This window comes from Tamandua tetradactyla, chromosome 5, assembly GCF_023851605.1.
Source record: "Tamandua tetradactyla isolate mTamTet1 chromosome 5, mTamTet1.pri, whole genome shotgun sequence".
Classification (NCBI taxonomy): domain Eukaryota; kingdom Metazoa; phylum Chordata; class Mammalia; order Pilosa; family Myrmecophagidae; genus Tamandua; species Tamandua tetradactyla.
The window spans coordinates 1896689-1917571 of NC_135331.1; the positions used below are offsets into that span (position 1 = coordinate 1896689).

General features: G+C 43.1%; 1 protein-coding gene across 7 annotated transcripts in view; it reads right to left on the reverse strand.

The window, feature by feature from the left end:
• The window catches only part of SFSWAP (splicing factor SWAP), a 208971-nt gene that overhangs the window by 20223 nt on the left and 167865 nt on the right, over positions 1 to 20883 (reverse strand). For all 7 annotated transcript variants that reach the window (XM_077159535.1, XM_077159536.1, XM_077159530.1 and 4 more), the window contains 5 exons: positions 20554 to 20685; positions 19871 to 19964; positions 18779 to 18950; positions 11709 to 11939; positions 10351 to 10541 (listed from right to left, as the gene is read on the reverse strand). In XM_077159535.1, the coding sequence (XP_077015650.1) occupies positions 10351 to 10541; positions 11709 to 11939; positions 18779 to 18950; positions 19871 to 19964; positions 20554 to 20685 (820 nt within the window). The remainder of the gene's footprint in view (positions 1 to 10350; positions 10542 to 11708; positions 11940 to 18778; positions 18951 to 19870; positions 19965 to 20553; positions 20686 to 20883) is intronic.

Here is a 20883-nt window from a genome sequence, read left to right on the forward strand (position 1 = left end):
GGGTATTTGGGCTATGGCCATTCTAACATTTTCATGTTGGAAGGGTCCGTCACTAATACGGGGTAGGGAGGTAGAACTAGCTGATGTTCTGGAGAGGCTGGGCCCTCTAGGTTTCAGGACTTACCTGGTCCAGGCACATGTGCTCTTTTAATAAATAACTTCAACCTTCCCTTGAAAAGAGATTCCCAAACCGTCAACATTAGGCTTTTTATGAATCTCTGTACCACTCTGAAAATAACTTTTAATGAAGGTTTAAAGTAAACGAAGTTCCTCTATAACTAAAAAATACCATCTCTTTATATAGAAGAGTGCCCAGAGAGGGAAACAGCCACCACCCCATTTTTAAATAACTAATTTACATTCAAGGCTGTTGTCACCCACCTTCAGCCCTACCCCTTTGCTGAGAAAGGTCATTTCTCAGTCTACTGTACACGAGTAGACTTACACCCCTACTGAACACCACACACCTTGAGAAGGACTGAGGCTGGCACTCTCTCCTTGGGGGTCTCAGACAACTGAGCAGCAGGGTTACTGAGCAGCTGGCTGGCACCGGGCCTTAGCAGGGCTATTGCCTCTCAGATGCACAGAGCAGGCAAGGCTGCTACAGAGCTGCACGGTTCACTGCTTCTCCCTCCTCCTTTCACCCTCAAGGCCAACTGGAGGAGGGAGAGCAGCACTTCAGGTGATCACTCCAAAGTCACGCTTCTTATTTTGGCTTTGAGAAGAATTATTTCCGTCAGGCTGTGGTGGGTCACCATGCACGGATGAGGTGATTTATGACCTAGCAGTGCATATGCCAACCTTTCCTCCCAGCCCCCCTGCAGTTTACACCCACAGCACATCCCCTCTACTATCATTCATTAGGAGGGAGAGTCTCAGAAGGAGGATGTGTGAGAGGCAGGAGGGCTGGGTTTGCTCATTCCCCTAAACACAACTCAACAACCAGCCTCTGGCAGACTGGTGCAGACGTTTCCTAGCCCCCCACCTGCACGCCCCGTGCACACGCCTCCTTTCTTCTACATGAACACTACCAAGCCCGTTTTCAAGGCTCTGCCTAATAATTCCAGGGGCGAGAAACTCATCCCAATGGAACCCATTTCACTGCGGGATGGGGTTTCTTTCTTGGTAAAAAAGCTCTTCTGTTGCTTCAAATTCTGTTAGTATCACAACATCAATAGGGTTAAATTTTAAAAATATTTTATTGTCAGGAAAGTTCTAACGATGAAACATTTGATAAGAATCTGATCAGTCCGTAAGTGTGCACACCTAGGTGGCGCTCTAGGTCAGAGGCCGTCATAAACAAAGCGGGTGAGCGCGCTCAGAGGGCGCAGAAAGGGGCCCTGGGGAGTGCTCGGGCTAGCACCCTCCCCTCGTCCACAGAGGCAGAGGGGTCACCAGAACGCAGACCACAGGACACGAAGCAGTGCGCCACGCATGCCCTCACCTTCCCCTGGTGGTGGGGGAAGCATCTGGGGACAGCCAGGCCAACGCCAGCCACAGAGCCTAGCCCAGTGCAAACCTGCTGCTCAATAGGGAGCTCTGCTGCAGCAAGGCCAGAAACAGCATCTTCAAGAACTTTTAAAAACTCAGGCACTACGGACTCTAAATTAGGAATAGAGATCACAGGAAGAATGGGACTAAGCTAAGGATGAGAGACACTATTCAGAATTTAAGTGATGGCACTTCTGAGACCTCTAAGCCCAAGAGAAAGGAAGGAAGAGATGGTGAGAAAATGCTAAAATTTGTTTTTGGAGCCCTTACTAGCCACCTCCAATCCTTTCTGAGAACAAGGCCTGGTATATTTCCCAGGGAAGACAGGAAGTGAAAGCCCATTCTGTGAATGGCACATATCCTCCACGTTTAAAGCAGCTTTGGGTCTGTAATGAGAACAACAAGACAAGCGGGGCAGCCCTTTGCCCCTGACACATGCTTCATGCTGGCTCTCCTCCCCATCACTGCCTCGCCACATCAGGTGTGCACTGGGTGGCATTAAAAGGTGCAAGACGTGGAAAAACACGATCCATGATCAAAATCTGCAAAACGACAAAAACCAAATGGACGAGAGAGCTACATGAGGTGTGAGCATGGACACAGGTAAGGATGTGTATCATGTTCTTGGGTTTCCACCTGTATTTTTACTGTCAAGCCTAACAATTTTGGTTGGTTGTTTGTGTTGGCATGGAAGGCTCCAGGAATTGAACCTGGATCTCTGGCATGGCAGGCAAGAACTCTGCCACTGAGCACCACTGCTTGCCCAAGCCTAATAATTTATATCTCTGAACATTATCGTTTCTTTTGCCTTTATACTAACTGATGCTTTTCCCACTGTAATAAAGCTTAGTACTCCATTTTAAAGCAAGGAGATAATCTAAATCAATATTTTCAAAATATAACTTGCAATTAAATCCTGGGATGTATTTCTATTCTAATAAAATTATTATCCTTCAGCATTAAAGGGAAAATACGCCTCAGGTTCATAACTCTGAACTATGCTCATCTTTGCAGGCTGACTTAAAGATTATTCACTGTGTTGATCCTTTCAACTATTTTTTTTTCAGCTTTAAGTGTGTTAAAAGGCTATTTACGAACCTACTAATCAGACCTGGGAACAAGAAAACATAAGACCACAGACACTACAGAGCAAACAAGCACCCTGAGGAGGGGTCATGGAGCAGCCAGGCTCCAAGTGCTTTGTCGATGTTGTCACAATGCCTCCATTCCAAGATGGGCCTTTTCCCCTTACATCTCACCATATCTGAAACTAAGAGTTCTTACCAACCAAGGTCTGACTTTTGATACTAAGAGGGTTAGAGCTTATTACTGGTACACAGCCAGAGAACTCAGGCTGGAGATGAACTTGTGTACCACTGAGGAAAGGTTTCTGAAGGACACTGACAAGGCCCCGAGACGTGAAACTGGTTCAGGAAACCACACGCGGCATGTTTAATCAGCTGTAGTGGACTGCCGCTCCTTCTGCAGCCCAGCCCCGACTACCTGCACTACCTGTGCAGACGCGATGGCTGTGGCCCACGGCCCTTGCTGCACTCAGTCCATGAGCTTCGGATGAGGCTCCCTCCTCCTTCAGGAGCCCAGGAGCCAAATCAGCACTGCCCACCCTCCATGGCCTGAGCCAGGCTCATCAGGGCCCGAGTGGGTCAGTGCGAGGACTTCTGCCTGAGCAGGAGGCGAGGCCTCTTTCTGCCGTGGACCAGGTGGGATGATGATGTCAGTGAGGCAGTGGGGGCCAGGGTGGAGGGGCAGAAGTCTGGGTGGAAATGGGTCATGAGAAAACTCCTTAGAACAACTGGTGAGTCCTGAAGCGAGCTGCTTCCAGGGCTCACAACTCTTCAGAACGGAAACCCAGTTAGTTCTTATTTTTGGTTAAGCAAGTTTGGTGATTGGTGGTGTGGGTTCCTAATGTGCACCAAAGCTCTGACTGATAAAGCAATCAAGACTTTAAAACCATTAGGAAAACTTAAAAAATTGGATAAATGAATGCCTACCTGGCTAAATAATCTGGAAGCTTCTGTAATGATGGGAATGTTCTCTGTCTATGCCATATGGTATAGACACCTATACTGAGCACCTAAATCTTAATTTTTACTTAATTTCAACTAACTTAAAGAGCCACATGTGGCTAATGTCCACCATAGCAGACACAGCACATATCTCAAAAAGCAATAACTTTTCAGTGTAATCACTTTCAGCTATGTCTGGCTCACTTAAAAAGATTCTCAACTGTCCTGCTAATTTGACGACATGTGTCCTAAGTGGGAAGGCCAGCTGCATGGCCCCCCGAGTGAGGGCCGCCCTGCCCCATGCCTCTGAGAGTCTGGTGCCTGTGTCACCCTGGCCTCGCTCTCCAAGCACACACATCAAGGAGAATCTGTCGCAGATGTTCTGGGAGGGCCCGGTACTTGTGATGTGTGCTGGCAAGCACCGAGTAATTGTTCCAAGGAACCAGAGCTGCCTCTTCGAGAAGCAATTTAATATTGCAGTAACAGTGGTCAAAGCACAAATCATTATGGGGGGGGTAGGAAGGGAGGTTGGTTTGGGTGTGTTTGTGAGACACCAAATAGGGACTTTTGAACAATGACACACATGCCATCCTCTTCCCACAGAAACGAGGCCTTTACCTTGGCAGTTTCCCACTCTGACTCCAGCATGCCAGGTTCTCCACCATCTGCCAACAATTAGCATTCTGATTTTTTTAAAAAAATATATTCACATACCATATAATCATACAATATGTACAATTAGTGGTTCACAGTAGCTGTGCATTCATCGTCAAAATCGATTTCTGAACATTTTCATTACTCCAAAAAATAAAAATAAAAATAAAAATATAAAAAAAGCACCCAAAACATCCCATGGTCCCCTTCCCCTTTATTATTTATTTATTTTTTTGTCTTACTCATCTGTCCATATACTGGATAAAGGGAATGTCAGTCACAAAGTTTTCACAATCACAGGGCCACACCATAAGAGCTAAACAGTTAGACAATTATCTTCAAGAATCAAGGCTGTTGGATTACAAGAGTTCCAGGCATTTCCCTCTAGCTTCTCCAATAGACCAAAAACTGAAAAAGTGTATCTATATGTCGCATAAGAATAACCTCCAGAATGGACCTCTCAACTACCTGAAATCTCTCAGTCTCTTGACTGTATTTTGTCTCATTTCTCTTCCCCCTGTCAGTTAAGAAGTCTTCCTCACTTCCACAATGCCAGGGCCAGGCTCATCCTGAGCAACCATGTCCCACATAAGGGGAGAGAGCAGTGAATGCATCTGTGGAGCTGGCTTAGAGAGAGGCCACATCTGAACAACAAAGAGGTTCTCTGGGGTGACTCTCAGGCATAATCATAAAGTAGACTTAGTTTCTCCCCTGCAGGAAGGAGTAAGTCTTATGAAGGAAAGCCCCAAGATCAAGGGCCTGCCTATCAAATTGGCAGTCCCCAATACTTGCGAGACTATCAGATCTTCCTCTGGTAGGGAAGTTTAATACTTCCATATTTCCCCCCAGTCCCTCAAGGGGACTTTGCAAATATTTTTAATTTTCTGCCTAGAATACTCTGAGATCTATCAGGGCAACATAAACCTTTACAATAAACAAGATCTCACTCCCTACTCAAGGTTCCATGTAGTTATGGTGTTCAAATAAGCTGATCACACATGTTAAATTAGATAGTGTGTTACCAAATATATAAACTTTGTACCATATAAACATCTCTTCTTTTGATTTTACACATAGGTTTAAAAATACAGCCAAAATCATCCTTTCCCCTTTAGTCTGATTTACCTTGGTCCTCCTACCCAGATCGGCTTCATTCATATCTCTAATTGAAGTCTGACCACTTTTTCAGCGTCTTTAATAGCTGCCCTATGAGGTACTGCTGACTATCATAGCCATAGATCTCTAGCTCTGTCTCAGGTGTCACACAGAAACCCTACGTTCCAGGGAACAACCAGACTGCACACAAGTAACTCAGCATTCCCGAGTTTACAAAGAACAGTTACAACTCTGGATGTGACTGGTATGTCTAGGAACTTTTACAACAGGCCTTCAGTTGATAACCGGTGCTCTCGAATTCAGTTCTCAGAGGTGTACATCACAGTCACCATATTAATGAGGCTTGATATTTGTCTTTTTGTTTTTGGCTTCTCTCAACATTCTGTCCTCCAGGTTCATTCACCTAGCTGCATGGCTCACAACTTCGTTTCCTTTTGCAGCCACTCAGTAGTCCACTGTATGTATACACCATAGCTCCCCCTTCCACTCTTCTGTCAACATACCCTTAGGCCACCTCTATCCATTGCAATCACAGACACTGCTGCCATGAACACTGGTGCACCAATGTCCATTTGAGTTCCTACTCTCAGTGCCTACAAGTACGTACCTAACTGTGGGGTTGCAGGATCATAAATAAGGCAATCCCATCCCTAGCCTCCTGGGGAGCCTCCACACTGCCCTCCCGAGGGGCCTGCACTCGGATCTGACCTTCTCATTGGCAGAACCTCACTAACCACTGCTTCCGGGACAGGCCCCACCTGAGGCCCAGGAATGCCCTCCTTCTCCTTTGTCCCTACCCCTAGCCCATCTGGTGTCCCTTTTTCTGAGGAGCAGCAGGGCAGCCTGTCCTTTCTTCCGACTGCTCCCCTACTGCGAATGTACTTTGCTTGGCCTTCGTGTAGTGCTCTGGGAAATTCTCACCTGCAACTTAACTCCACAATATAACGCTCATGGTCACAGGATAAGAAAGAGGTTTCTAATTCATCTCCGTAAGTGCCTTGTACCTTGAACGTAACAGATGTTCAAGAAGCACTGTTGTTTTTTACTTCTGTTTCTTTTTCAAACTCTTCCTGGACAGGTAAACTTGGAAGGTTCATTACGTCGAAGATTACCGGGACTGAAAAAAATCACAATCTGTTGCTACCATGTAAATGAAACATGGTACCTTAAAAGCGGTTCAATTCAAGACTTCTGATTTCTCTTTATTCTGAATTAAGAATACATACACACAACAACAAAAATGGGATAGCATATATAATGGTTTATATGTTCTGTTTATGTATATGTTTTTATGTACTGTTTAAAAACTTAATGCACTGTTAACATTTTTCCATACCAACAAGCACACTTTTAAACATCATTTGAAATTTTACTTGAATATGTAAAAATCACCTTTCCTGAGGAACAGATGACTGGAACCAACCAAAGTGCAGGAACAGACCAAACACAACAATTTACTATATGATAAAGGAGGCTTTTTAAGTGAGTGGGGAAAGGATGTGATTTTTGAGTGGTATTAGAACAACTGTCTAGCTATATGAGGGGAGAAAATATCTCTTCACCTTGCTCCTTACACCAAATAAACCCTACATGGGGCAGCTGAAAACACACAGTGGAAAAAATGTTTGCAGTGCTGTTGAAAAAAAGGTGGGTCAAGCTGGTGGTGACAAAGACAGGGACAACTGAGAGAAAAGTGGGCCAACGGTGTGCAGGCAGTTTGTGAGGAAAAGCACAAACGACCAAAACCCACACAGAGTTACTTGATGCCATTAAAACAGAGATGCCATTTTCCACCTATCAGACTGACAGATATTAAAAGCTGATGATAACCAATGCTGGCAGCACAAACTGCTACAATCTTTCTGGAGGCCAATTTAGCAATACTTCAAATTAAACAAAAAGCATAGAGACTTGGACTCAGCAATCCCATGGTCAGGAACTTAAGCCATGGACATACTCGGTAAAGTACAGCACATATATAAACAAGAAGTGTTTAAGGCATCGCTTAAACCTTGGGGAAAAGAAGCTGGAAAACATTTTTACTCTTCATTTTATACCCTTCTCCTTCATTTGAATTTTTTAAAATCACATGCATGCATTCCTTTGATAAAAGTAAAAACCACAAAACTGCCTTTCTTTAACACTACTAAGAAGTACTAACTATATCTGAAGTAATTTCAAGACATAAGGGAGCAGGACTTCTGCTGTGGCTGCCCAGGGCCTCTGCCAAGTGTGCCTGCACCCCGTGTGTCTGTGGGGGTGCTTCCTGGACCCTCCTCACCTGGGCCACCAGGGGCCCAAGTGGTAAATGTAATATATATTATAAAATATATAATATATCAGGTCCTTCTGGCCTAAAAACATCTGCTGTTCAAACCAATATCTATAGCAAAGTGCATATTAAAAGTTGTTTAATGTCTTTAATAGCAAATTTCCATTTAATTGCATGTATTTTTGGTTCAAAACAATTAAAGACATTTAGTATCATCTGCTCCTAACATTACTTTTTTGTTGAAAGGGTTTAGTAGCTACAGTCTGCACCAGGAAAACCATCCAAATGATTTAAGAAAGAAACAAACTCATTTCCATATATCACAGAATCAGAACAAACCTTGAAAACAGGACAGGTGGGAGGACTCACATGTACAGCCAGACAGAGAAGAGGCATCGGATTGTGCCCCATTTTGCGCTCACAAGGAAACAGGTCTGTGATGCAGCAGTAGAGCAGACTGGGAAAGACTGGATTCAAGACAAACGACTCTACCGTGGCTGAGTTTTCATTAAAACAGAATTTTACTAGGAAACAGATGCAAGTATACCAAATAATTGGTTAAAGCATTCTTGCAGATGCCTTTTAATCAAACCGTTACTGCACAAGTGACATAGCGAGGGAAACGAGAAGCACTGCTCCCATTCCTCCCCTTGCCTTTTGGCACTTCCCTCCCCCCCGCACGACTTTTCAGCTGTGAGCACACAACCCTATCTGACATTCTGCTTCTCCTACTACATCAAAAGCGTCCTTCTGTTGTTACGGCCATCTTCCCAATCACTGTTTGCGGCTGTATCTGGCCTGCTCTTCCTATTGCAGGAACCTCTGCGGAGCTGAGCAGGGACCACGCACTGTCCCCCGTGCCTCTCTGCACGTGGGCCGTGGTTGCTGGAGTGAGCAGACCAGAGAGGACAGAAGGCCGGCGGGACGCCCAGCAGAAGAGACCACCGACAGCGCTGGGGTGGTATACAGGCAGGAGGTCTGGGAGGCCTGAGGACCAGGGCACGGCCAGCCCACACTTCACGCCACCTTATTCCAGTCTGACAGGCCCTCACAAAAACTTTAAGTCAACACTCTCCCCACACCTGTTCAAGTCGTACTTTTTGAGTCCTGCCAGATTGACAGGATTTCAGACTGATTCCTGAGACAAGAACGTTAATTCTGCTTTCAGCAGAACACTAAAAAACCAGAATGTTATTTTCCATGGAAAACCAAACAAACCAAGCTACTAAATTCAACAAAAATTAGTTAGGAAAAACAACCCTGGAGTCTCTGAAATATCAAAGTAATCAACTCAACAAAACAAAGAGAGTTTCTATACTGAAGGGACAAACAGGTATGAAAGACATTTTGGGGACACCTGGAGAAAAGTGACTATGGCTGCATCTTCCAGGCCCCAGTGCCATTGTGAGGCCTCGAGGACAAGGCTGGTCCTGGGGGGCAGTGGCCTTGCTTAGGAGAGAGACCCTGGAGCACCTACAGGCAGTGTCAGTGTCGTGGGGTCTGCCACTGGTTTTCAAACAATTCAGAAAGGAGAGTGCCCAGGGTACACACATGCAGGCTTAAAGTCTGATGCTCGGGTGCTCCTTGGTCTATTTCAATTTTTCTGATGGTTTGATACTTTTTTAAAAGTAAATTCTAGAGTTACAACTATTTTTTTTTTAAAGAGAGATTTGAGATTGAGAAAGATTTCTTCTAAATGACTGTTTTTTAACTGCTCCTTAAAAAAAAAAAAGGCCACAATTTTTTACCTGTTGTCTAACTTGGGTCTACAATCCCTTCTGATATTTTAATTAAAATGTAAAATGGGCCTTTAATGCATTTAAAATTGGAAGACTAGGTATAAGAGGTTCAGTCTGTCACAAGTGATTGACACGAAGACAATCAATCCTCCCTCACACCTGAATGGACGAGTCAGACCTTACTATTTTTCTTACTTTAAAAAGGTTATAGCTTTGGACCAGGTAGAGGTGGTGGCTGCACAATGCTATGAATGTGCTAAATGCCACTGAACTGGCCACTTCAAAATGGCTCATTTTATGTTTTGTGAATTGTACCATAATTAAAAAAAAAAGTCATGTCTACAGTGTTCCTGAACTCACAAAAGCATCCCAGGATCTCCTTGAAATATGGTTTAACCACAAACAAAGCCAGGTGGGTGTGCTATGGGAGCATGTAACTGGAACCTGAAGTCTCTGCAGCAGTGCGCCTTTACGAAGTGTTTCCTTGGAGGCTGGGGTGTGGCTTGCCAGCCCCAGGCTTGCCCCAGCCCCTGGCCTGGCCCAGCCCCCTGCAGCTCTGCCCTCGCCTCCATCTGCGGATGGACTGGGCCCAGTGAGTCAAGTCCACGGCCAAGCAGTTCAGAAAGGGGCAGGGAGGGTTTGGTGCCAGGCTGCCTACCTCAGGGGTGGTGCTTGGGACCCGTTGCAAGAGAGGACGGCCAGAATCTTACTTTATCTTCCTTCATGAAGATGCCGGTACCGACCCAGCCCCTGCCGCCAGGCGTGCTCTGACCTGAGACACTGAGAAAGCTCTCCTACCAGCCCTGGGGTGAGCCGTAAATGGAGATGCCCAAGCTGGGTTCCGGGCCTGTGGGTCCAGCTGGCATCAGGCGTGCCCGTGCCCACGTGCATTTATGGGAGGGGTGTCCATCAGCCCCTTAAAGGAACAGCACTAGGCCCATGGAGGAGGGAGGCTGGGTGGGTAAATCTTTGCAGCCAGGGGTGACAGCATATATATGCTTTCATCAGCTCTGCTGCTCCAAAAAGGCTGAGGTGCAATTTCTGAACTTACCTCTACATTGAAAGGAGCCTCTTCATTTTTTCCAACTTCTGCTTCTGCCAGAGGATTTTTTAAGGTTTGTAAAAATAAAGCAGCCTTCCTTTTACGTTCTGCTTGGAGTTGTTTCTCCTTTGATTCCTTAGATGCTTGGGCAAGCTTTTCTCTGGCAGCAGCTGCAAGTCGGTCCTCCAGCTTTTGCTTTGCTTAGGGAATAAACAATGACAATAAAAATTTGGAGCAAGCAGTATTTTAATTTGCTATCTTAATTTGTAAAGGCAGTAAAAGGGCCAAAAAATACAATGCAGTTATTAAAAAAAAAACTAATATGATAAAAATTTAGAATAGGTAAACAAACTGGGCAAATCCTTTTTTGAGAATACAGATTTATAATTTTCTTTTTAGATTTATAATTTTTAATGTTTTCATATTTATTTTCAGAATCAGTCAGAAGGCTGAACACTTCCATTCTAGCGGAAGCTGGGATGATGGAAACCCTCGGAACAGTTTCTGTGACAGGATCGCACATGTTCATATGAGGCAAGGCATACAACACACACACACAGAGTGTTGGATTCCAAATGATCGGACAAGTGGTCTGACTTACACAGTGAGTGTAGACTTAAGATACACATGCATAAGTCCAAACTGGCTTACGGAGAGCAATCATAGTGCAACGCACGTTCTTGTCAGCAAACTGTGGTTAAAACATTACCTCTCAAACATGTTGCTTGATCTGTTTTTGTGCGTACAGAAACAGCAATTTAAGAGAATCAGTCAGATATAAACCACAAAGTTAATCATTAATGAACTAATCAAATACAGAACAGATTTTATTTTCAAGCTGGGGAAGGACTCCAAGTGGCCCCACCCCCATGCCACTGGCACCACGAGGCCGAGCGTGTGTGGCGGTGGCGGCCTCAGCCCAGGAGCCAGTCGCGGCCCGCGTCCTCTTTAAGGGCCTGACGCTCTGCTCTGAGACAGCCTGGCCAGGGGGCACCTCGCGTGGTACATGAACACGAGCTGGGAGCACAGGCGAGCTGTGCACCCCAAGGCTGCAATCAGAGTGCAAAGTACCTTCTCTATGAAAGCACTCTAGCACTCTACTGGGGCACAGGAGGCACAACACAGCCAATGTGCTTTCTCTACAAAGTGCTAAGGGCACTGCATGTGACGCTTTATAAAGAAGCTTCTGACGCTCTACTCTGACAGAACTTTTCAAATGCTCAAAAAAAAAAAAAAAATACCCAACTCCAAATGAATTCCAAACACTTGAGATTGTATTTGGCAGTTTTAATACTTCTGGCTTAGTAGATTAATCTTGTATTCATGTAATTTCTTTCCTTCAAGAAGTTTAAAATGTATCTACAAACCTTGTTTTGCTTCTAGCTCCTCTTGGGTAAGCTGAGGTTTCTTCTCCTCAACAACTACACAGGGTGGGGCAACAGCTGGACTGACGTTTGTCACGCTACTAGAACTTTCTTGGCCTTCTTTGCTTTCTTCATCATCATCACTGTCATCGTCTAGCTTAACACGATTTTTTTCCAGGGGTAGCAGGTCATTTTCTTTGGCCTTGATTGCAAAACTTATTGGAGCAAATGAAGCTATTAAGAAAAGGTAAAAATTATAACACATGGTCAGGTCCCTGGAATACCAGGGCAGAAATGTCCACAGGCTGACAGGCTCCTTGGGCAGGGAGCAGTAAGCAGGAAGGGTAACCAACCCAGAGGGGGCCACAGCTTATGCAGGAGGGGTTCCTCTGTCAGCAAGTCAGACCTGCAGTGCCCAGGGCACCATGGGTGCCAGATGCCAGGGTTCTGTGATCAGCCTGGGTCAGGTTCAGCCTGGGGAGGCTCATGTGACAAGTGTCACACACAGGGGACAAGACAGTGGGACCTCTACCTGGGCCCCACGTGGTCACCTCCATGAGAGGAAGGGTAGGGGGGTCCCCTGCATCCAGCCAAATTTGTACAAGGTAAGCCGGCACAAGATGCTTACCACAGGAATGAAGCTGAACAAAATCCCAACTAAATAACATGGCCCTTTCTTGCCAGGCAAACATTACGGAGCCCACTCCTCTAGCAGCAGACATTTTACTGGGCACCGATTCTGTGTTAGACTATTCTCTACACCTACAAGAATTTTAAAATCTTTGGTTTAATTTTTCTCCCCTACGATATTTGGAAAATTTTATTTAAGAGAAATACAAAGGCCTAAAAGGGAAAATCTTTATTGCCCATCTACTGCAATAGGGACTCACTGACTCCCTTTCTTTCAGAGAGGAGAGCAAATGGCTCTTCACAACTGCTAACTGATTGTACTAAGACACTTTATTTTTCAAAAACCATGAGTTACTACTTACGAAGTTACTCAAGTAAACTACAAGACAGAGAAATTTTAAGTACTCTGCAAACCAGCTGACTGTGAGAAGAAAACAGATTCAAGCAAATAAAAGAAGGTTCTAAGACTGGGTGACATTTATGAAAACCTCACCTCCTTCCTCAGTCTCAAACTTATAAAAGATTTAAAGTATATGCAAAGCATTTACTGGGTCTTTGAAATATAATAACTACATCAATAGACACCTCTAGCTACAAAGCATATCCCAAGATAAGCTATTAAATAGTGGGAGAGTAATACTTTATAAATTAAATTTAAAAGGCGCAAAATGAGCCTGTATTGATTATTCAAAGTTAACTTGTATATGATGTCTTGACAAGTCTGATCCTCAATTGAGATTTTCCCCCTTTGGAGGATAACATATTTTTCTAGGTCTTTCTCTATTCTATCCTTTTCCGCTGAATTTTTTTCTTTTTTGCATGGGCAGGCACTGGGAAATGAACCCAAGTCTCCAGGATGGCAGGTGAGAACTCTGCCTGCTGAGCCACCATGGCCTCACCCTTCATTTAAATTTGAGAAAAAATTTGAACTTGTCTTCTCATCCAGTATGTTCTTTCATTATATTTTAAATTTTGGCCATCTATTTCTAAGCATATTTTCCAGATGTCAGATTATTAGCTGCACTAGTTTTACAGATATAAATTGTGAGAATACAAACTAGTGGTTAATTTTTTTCCTCTGTTACAAGTAAGCCTCTTTCATAGGTGCCCACGTGCTCAGAAAGCTCAGATTTGTCTCCTTCTGACCTTCTGAATTTTCACAGGTACAGTGGTTTTTCTGTTTCCTATATTCTTATAGAGAGAGCCAGGCTTATGCTTTCTCACAAATGAGAGATGGATGGGTTTTTATCAGATACTGTATAGATGCTGAGTCCCAGCTCATTCTAGGATTTCTGTCCCACGTTGCTAGGGAGGTTTACACCCCTGGGAGTCATGTTCCACACACAGGGGGAAAGACAGTGAGTTTGCCTGCCATGTTGGCTTAGAGAGAGAGGCCACATCTGAGCAACAAAAGAGGTTCTCTGGGGGAGACTCTGACACCTAATTTTAGGTAGGCTTAGCCTATCCTTTGCAGGGATAGTTTCAGATGGGTGAACCCCAAGATTGAGCACTCAGCCTATTGATTTGGTTGTCCCCACTGCTTGTGAGACTATCAGGGGTTCTCCAAATGGGGAAGCTGAATTTTCCCCTTCTCCTCATTCCCTGAAGGGGACTTTGCAAATACTTCCTTATTCACTGTTCAAATCATCCTGGGATTTATCGGGATATCACATTAACCTGGACAAACCAACAAAATCTCATGTCCCTATTTAAGGTTCCATTAAGGTTCAATTAAATTGCCTGTCGTTTCTTATAACCACTCTGCCTTCCTGCTGACTGGTGCTGCAGATTCATGCCAGCCCCCAAGTTCCCCACCACATGAATAAGCACCCTCTCTTCTAATTCTCCAGTTATGCTCTAATTTCAAGTCAGCATTTCCACCAAAACCTCCAAATTGTTTCCCTACTTTAATCTTAACATAAAATCACCAAATTGGATAAAACTAAGAGTAAGAAGGTATCTGCTTCCCATAGAATGAAGTCTAATGAGCACATGTGGAAAGTAGAGCCCCAACCTGTTCTCACTGGACGGTTGAGGGAAGGAAGATGGCAAGGTCAGAAGCTCCAGAAGTCGGTCCATCCACCAGAACAACTACTAAACAGGCAGGAACCGTCTGAATGCAGAGTTGAGGAGAACACTGCACAGCACCCAGGGAAGAGTGGGAGGAAGAGGCTGGTACGTTACAGTAAAGAACAGTAAACTGCTTGCTCTGAGCAGTGGCTACTGCTGCTCGGCCACTCCTCTGGTGACAGGCAGCAGTGGGGCCCAGCTCCTAGTGCAGCTTGCTGGTTCCAGAAAGAGACATAAAAACCCACTTCCACACAACGGAACAGTGTTCAGCAGTAAAAAGGAATGAACCTCTGACATGTGCTGCGACATGGATGAAATTCAAAAAGATTATGCGAAGTGACACAAACCAGGCACAGAAGATTACATACTGAATGATTCAAGTTAGATGAAACGTTCAGAAAAGGAAAATGTACAGAGACACAATGGAGGTCAGCGGTTTCTAAGGGCTGGGTATGGGACTAACTCAAAATGGACCAAAGGCCTAAATTTAAGAGTTAGTAACATAAAAATCTTAAAAGATAAGAGGGGGAAAATCTTCAGGACCTGGTAGTAGGCGATGGACTTTTAGATTTTATACCAAAAGCATGAAGAACAAAAGCAAAAATAAATAAACTGGACTTCTCCTAAATAAGAAACTTCTGGGCATCAAAGGTCATCAAGAAAGTGAAAAGACATTCTGCAGAATGGGAGAAAATATTTGAAAACCATATACATGGTAAGAGTTTACTATCCAGAATATACAAAGAACTCCTATAGCTTAACAACCACAAAAAAGACAAACCACACAATCTAAAAATACGAAAATAGGTCAAGGATTTGAACAGACATTTCTCAAAGGAAGATACTCAAATGGTCAATAAATACATGCAAAGATGCTCCACGTTATTAGTCATCAGAAAAAAGCAAATGAAAATTATCCATTAGAATGGCTATCATTTAAAACAGACTGAAAATTACAAGTGTTGGTGAGCTTGTGGAGATACAGAAACCCTAGTACATTTACAAATAAATATGGTCCTAACAGCAGAGCCCCAAAATACATGAAGCAAATATTGACAGATTTGAAGGGAGAAACTGACAGCTCTACATTAACACTAAGAGGTTTTACTACACTACCTTGAGTAACAGAAGATCAATAAGGAAATGCAAGACTTGGATGACACTCTGAACCAATGAGACCTCACAGACATACACAAAATGCCTTCCCCACAACAGAGCACACGCTCTTCTCCAGTGCACCTGGGTCATCTCTAGGACAGACTATATCTTAGGTCCTAAAACAAGTCTCAATAAACTCCAAAACAATGAAATCATACAGTATAGCTTCTCTGACTATGATGCAACGACACCAGAAACCAGTAACAGAAGGAAAACAAAAAACTTACAAATACATGGAAATTAAACAATGTACTAAAACAACCAATCTGTCAAAGAAGAAATCACAAGGAAAATTAGGAAGTATCTTGTGGTGAATGAAAATGAAAACAACAACATACCAAAACTTATGGGACGTAGCAAAGGAAGTTCTGAGGGGAAACCTATAGCTCTAAATGCTTAGCATAAACAAGAACAAAGATTTCACATCAGAAACCCAACCCCAAAACTGGAAAAACTAGAAAAAGAGCAAATTAAATCCAAAGTGAGCAGAAGCAGGGAAAAGCAGAGGTAAAAGAAACAGAGAATTAAAAAAACAACAGAGAAAATCAACAAAGCCAAAAATTGTTTTTTCGAAAAAAAAAAAATACATAAAATCTAAGAAACCTTTAGCTAGGTTGATGAAGATAAAAACAGAGGAACAAATGACTAAAATGAGAAATGAAATGGGGGGCATTACTACCAGCCCACTGAATTAAAAGGACTATAGGAGGGCACTATGAACAACAGTATGCCTACAAATCTGATAACCCAGATGAAAGGGACAAATTCCTGGAAACATACAAGCTACCTACTTAAGAAAAAATACAAGATCTCAACAAACCATAACTAGTAAAGAAATGTAATCAATCATAAAAACCTCCCAAGAAAGAAAAACCTAGGATCAGGCGCTTCACAGAGGGAATTTTACCAAACATTCTAAGAATTAATACCAATCCTGCTCGAACTCTTCAAAATTGAGCAGGAGAGAAAAGGAGGGAATGCTCCCTAATTCAGTCTACGGCCAACATCACCCTCACACCCAAGTCAAAGATACCACACACAGAAAGAACATTACAGCCCAGTATGGCTTATGAACAGACATACAAACATTCTCAACAAAACACTAGGAAACCAAATCCGTACTGAACGAATTATACACCATGATCAGGTGGGATTTATCCCAGGTATGCAAGTGTGGTTCAACACAAGAAAATCAATTCATGTAATACAACACAATTACAGAATGAAGGACAATCTCCACACAATCATCTTGATTGATGCAGGAAAGGCATTCGAGGAAATCCAGCACCCCTTTTTGATAAAACCACTAAGAAAACTAGGAATAGAAAGAAATTTATTCAACATGATAAAGAGCATAATACGAAAACCCACAGCTAATGTCATCCTCAATGGTGAAGGACTGCGAGCCTTCCCTCTAAGATCTGGAACAAGACAAGGATGCCCCCGTCACCACTGTTACGCAACATTATTTTGGAAGTTCTAGCCGGAGCAACTAGGCAAGAAAAAGGAATAAAAGGTATCCAAATCGGAAACAGAGAAGTAAAACTTTCTTTATTTGCAGATGATATGATCAGAAAATCCTGAAAAACCCACAATTAAGCTCTTAGAGCTAAAAACTGAATTCAGCAAAGTGGCACAGAACAAGGTCAACATGCAAAAATCAGTGGTGTCTCTATACACTAGCAATGAACAATCAGAAGAAGAAATCAAGAAAAAAATTCCATTTACAATAGCAATCAAAATAATCAAATATCTACAAATAAATCTAACCAAGGATGTAAAAGGACTTGTACACAGAAAACTATAAGTCACTCCTACAAGAAATCAAAGAAGGTTTAATAAATAGAAGGGCATTCTATGCTCATGGACTGGAAGACTAAGTATTGTTAAGATGTCACTACTGCCCAAAACAAGTTATAGATTCAATGTAATCACAATAAAAATTCCAACAAACTTCTTTGCAGAAATGGAAAAGAAAGCCAATCATCAAATTTATATGGAGCGGTAAGGAGCTCCAAAAAGCCAAAGACATCTTGAAAAAGAAGAATGAAGTTGGAGAACTCACAGATGCTGGCCTTAAAACTCACTACAAAGCAGCAGTAATGAAAACAGCATGGAGCTGGTACAAGGAAAGATATACAGACCAATGGACTTAAACTGAGAGCTCAGAGTTCAACTCTCACATTAATGCCAACTGATTTCTGACAAGGGGCAAAGATCTCTCAACTGGGAAAGAATAGTTTCTTCAACAAATGGTGCTGGGAAAACTGCATCTCCATTTGCAGAAAAAAAAAAAGACTTTAAACAACAACCTACACTATGGGAGAAAATATTTGAAAGCCACACATCCGATATGGGTTTAATATTCAGAACATGTAAAGAAAGAGGCAAACAACTCAATTTAAAAAACGGGCAAAAAACATGAACAGATATTTCTCTGAAAAGGATACACAAATGGCAAAAGCCCATGAAAAAGATGCTCCACATCACTAGCCATTAGGGAAATGTCAATCAAACCCACATCAAAAAGACATGGCTTCACCCCCATGCGAGCTGCTCCCATGACCATGCCCCCGGCCTCTGGAACCCTGGGCACCCTCTTCAGCACAGCTGAGACACTTTCCTCCATACAGCCATGCCCGTTCTTCCCAGGTGGGGCTAATGACTGAAGATTTACCATATAGTTCTTTGCTAATGTACCTTCTCCAGCCTTTTCCTTCATACTGCCTTTTATTATATTGTCAATTTACATTTATGTCTGTCATGCTACACAAAAAACTCTTTGTAGGAACTGACCATAACAAAGTAACTAAAACTGAGCAAGTGGAATCTCACCTGGTCGAGTTCCTTAAGGGACCTGCTTTAACAAAGAAAGAAAACTGTTTTGTTGGTGCATTGGTTCGCATACAGAATTTTAGAAGTCTGATGATGCATGAACCATTAGTTGAAATATCTAAACATTTTCAGGACATTATTCATTAGAGTAACAATATTAAATGCATGCCTAAGAGTACTTCTATTTAAATGACCTTACATTCCAAATTAGGGAAGTATAAGAAAGTAAGACAGTTTCATCACAAAACTTAGAAACTGCCAACTCCACCTATTCTATGGAAAAAGGACATATTCTTAAGTCATCCAGAATTCCTTCATGCTAATTTAAAGTAAAATATCTAAGATTAGGGATTTCACTTGCAGTAAGAGGACGAGCACACCTTTCACAAGTTTCCCATCGGTGAGGGTTTTACTGGATGGCGCCTCCTTCTTGCCCCCCGATGCCCCTTTCCCTCCTGCATCAGCCATGTCTTCAGGTACACTGCCTTCCACAATGTCATTAGGCTTCTCGGGAGCGGAGTCTGCAGAAGCCTCTTCGGGTACTGATGCCGCCTACAGAGATAAAACATTGGAAGAAACTGTCACTAATAAATCACACTAAATTTGTAAAAAAAAGATTCATATACTTCATTAGACAATCACATTTCTATCTTACTGCCTAAAAAGCACTAAGGAGCATACCTTCAAAATCAGATTTGCCATTTTCTGATAGACAACTGAATGAAAAGGAGTGGATAAAAGGCCTTTTCTCCTTTGGAAGACACTTTAATTCTCAAGCTCTAACAGTCTTGTGAACCAAGGTTCAATGTCTTTTCTTTGGGGACTGGTGACGGAGGATACTTTCAGAATATCAAATTATCCCTGTTGTCTTCCGATGTGTCAGTTTTCTTCAGTTTGGGCATTCAGAGATAAAAGTCTGTAGAAATTTTACTGATAAGCAATGCCTACTTCATCTATAAAACAGGTCTTTAAGCTGTCAGGCCTGTCCACAAAGGTGAGGAGAGGAGATAAATGCAGAAGGAAGGACAACAAGGACATGAAGAGATGCTACAAATGGACTCACGACAAACACATGGGGTGGCATGTGAAAGAGGGTGGGCAAGGGGAGCAGCCCACAGGCTGGCCCTTGAGGATGAGGGCTTCCACTGCAGCTCTGGGCATGGCAGCTGGGGGAGCATGGGCTCAAATTTTACATACTGAAGTATCATACATAGCTTTCATCAAAAATAGTTATAAATAGCCAACCAAAACTTCTAATGCTTGAAGAAACATAATTTCTTTTTTATAGAGCATGTAGGACAAATGGGCATTGATGTCCTAGGAACACGAGGGAAAATTCTCCACAGACCTAAATAACACTTGCTTCTGAGAGGTTGGACAAGGTAAAAGAACAGCCTATGCCAGAGATACATTATACCTAAAACAAAGCTCATAGGGATTCAGGGACCTACCCACCCTGCCCAGGTATGTACCTGTGTGCTCTCACCACCTTCCTTTTGGAGGAAGAACTGCTTCTTAAACTCATAATAGGCATTATACTGGTGCCAGGGCTGCAGAAACTCAAATCTGCGAACAGAGAAGGAAGACACATCAAGCACCCCACCGGGACAATACCTCATGGTGCCGAGCGCGCTTCCTGTGAGCCAGACAGTCTTAAAAGCTTCACAGCTATCGACTTTTCATTGCAGTAACTCTATGAAGCAGCTACTGCTACATCTTGCCCGTTCTGTAGACAAGGAGACTGAGGAACACAGAGGTTAAAGAATTGTCCAAGGTTACCCAGAACACACTGAAAATGCAAGCCCATGCTTTATATTTTAGTACTTGAGGCATGGAACACTACCTGATTGAAAAAAAAAAAAAGGTTTCTACCTAAATTTCTAGGCCAGATTCTTAAAAAGCATGACTTCCATCCATCCTTCTATTTTAGGTAGCCTCAACATTATTACCTAAAAGACCAAACTAAGTATACAAACAAAAGACAGATAACACAATTAAAAAATACAACCCAATTCTATCTAATTTAACCATATACTTAAAAGATTTATTTATCTAAAAATAGTAGAACCAAGAAAAGAATTAACTCCCACTTCCCAAAAGAAATGTATTGAGAGTAAAAGTCCCACAGCGAACCCAACACAATTCTCACTCTCACCTTTGGTCGTTCTTGGCACGCACACTCGTCTCAAACTTGATGCCATTCCTGGCTACATACTCGGCCAGCTTGTCAATCACGGGCTGGACATCCGGGGGTGGGGGAATGATGGCGGCCACGGGGGCGCGTGCACTGCAGGGAAGAGGCCGGGTCACCGCCCTGCCCTGGGCTGCACCCCCAGACCCCAGAGCAGCTGTGAGCTTGCCCATCAAGCCCAGCAGGGAGGCAGGGCATCCTTTCAATGAAGGTGTGAATCACAAACAACAACTAGGGAGCCCCGCATTCTGAGGTCAACAGGCACTACATTGAGCCAATTAATGCCATTCACTT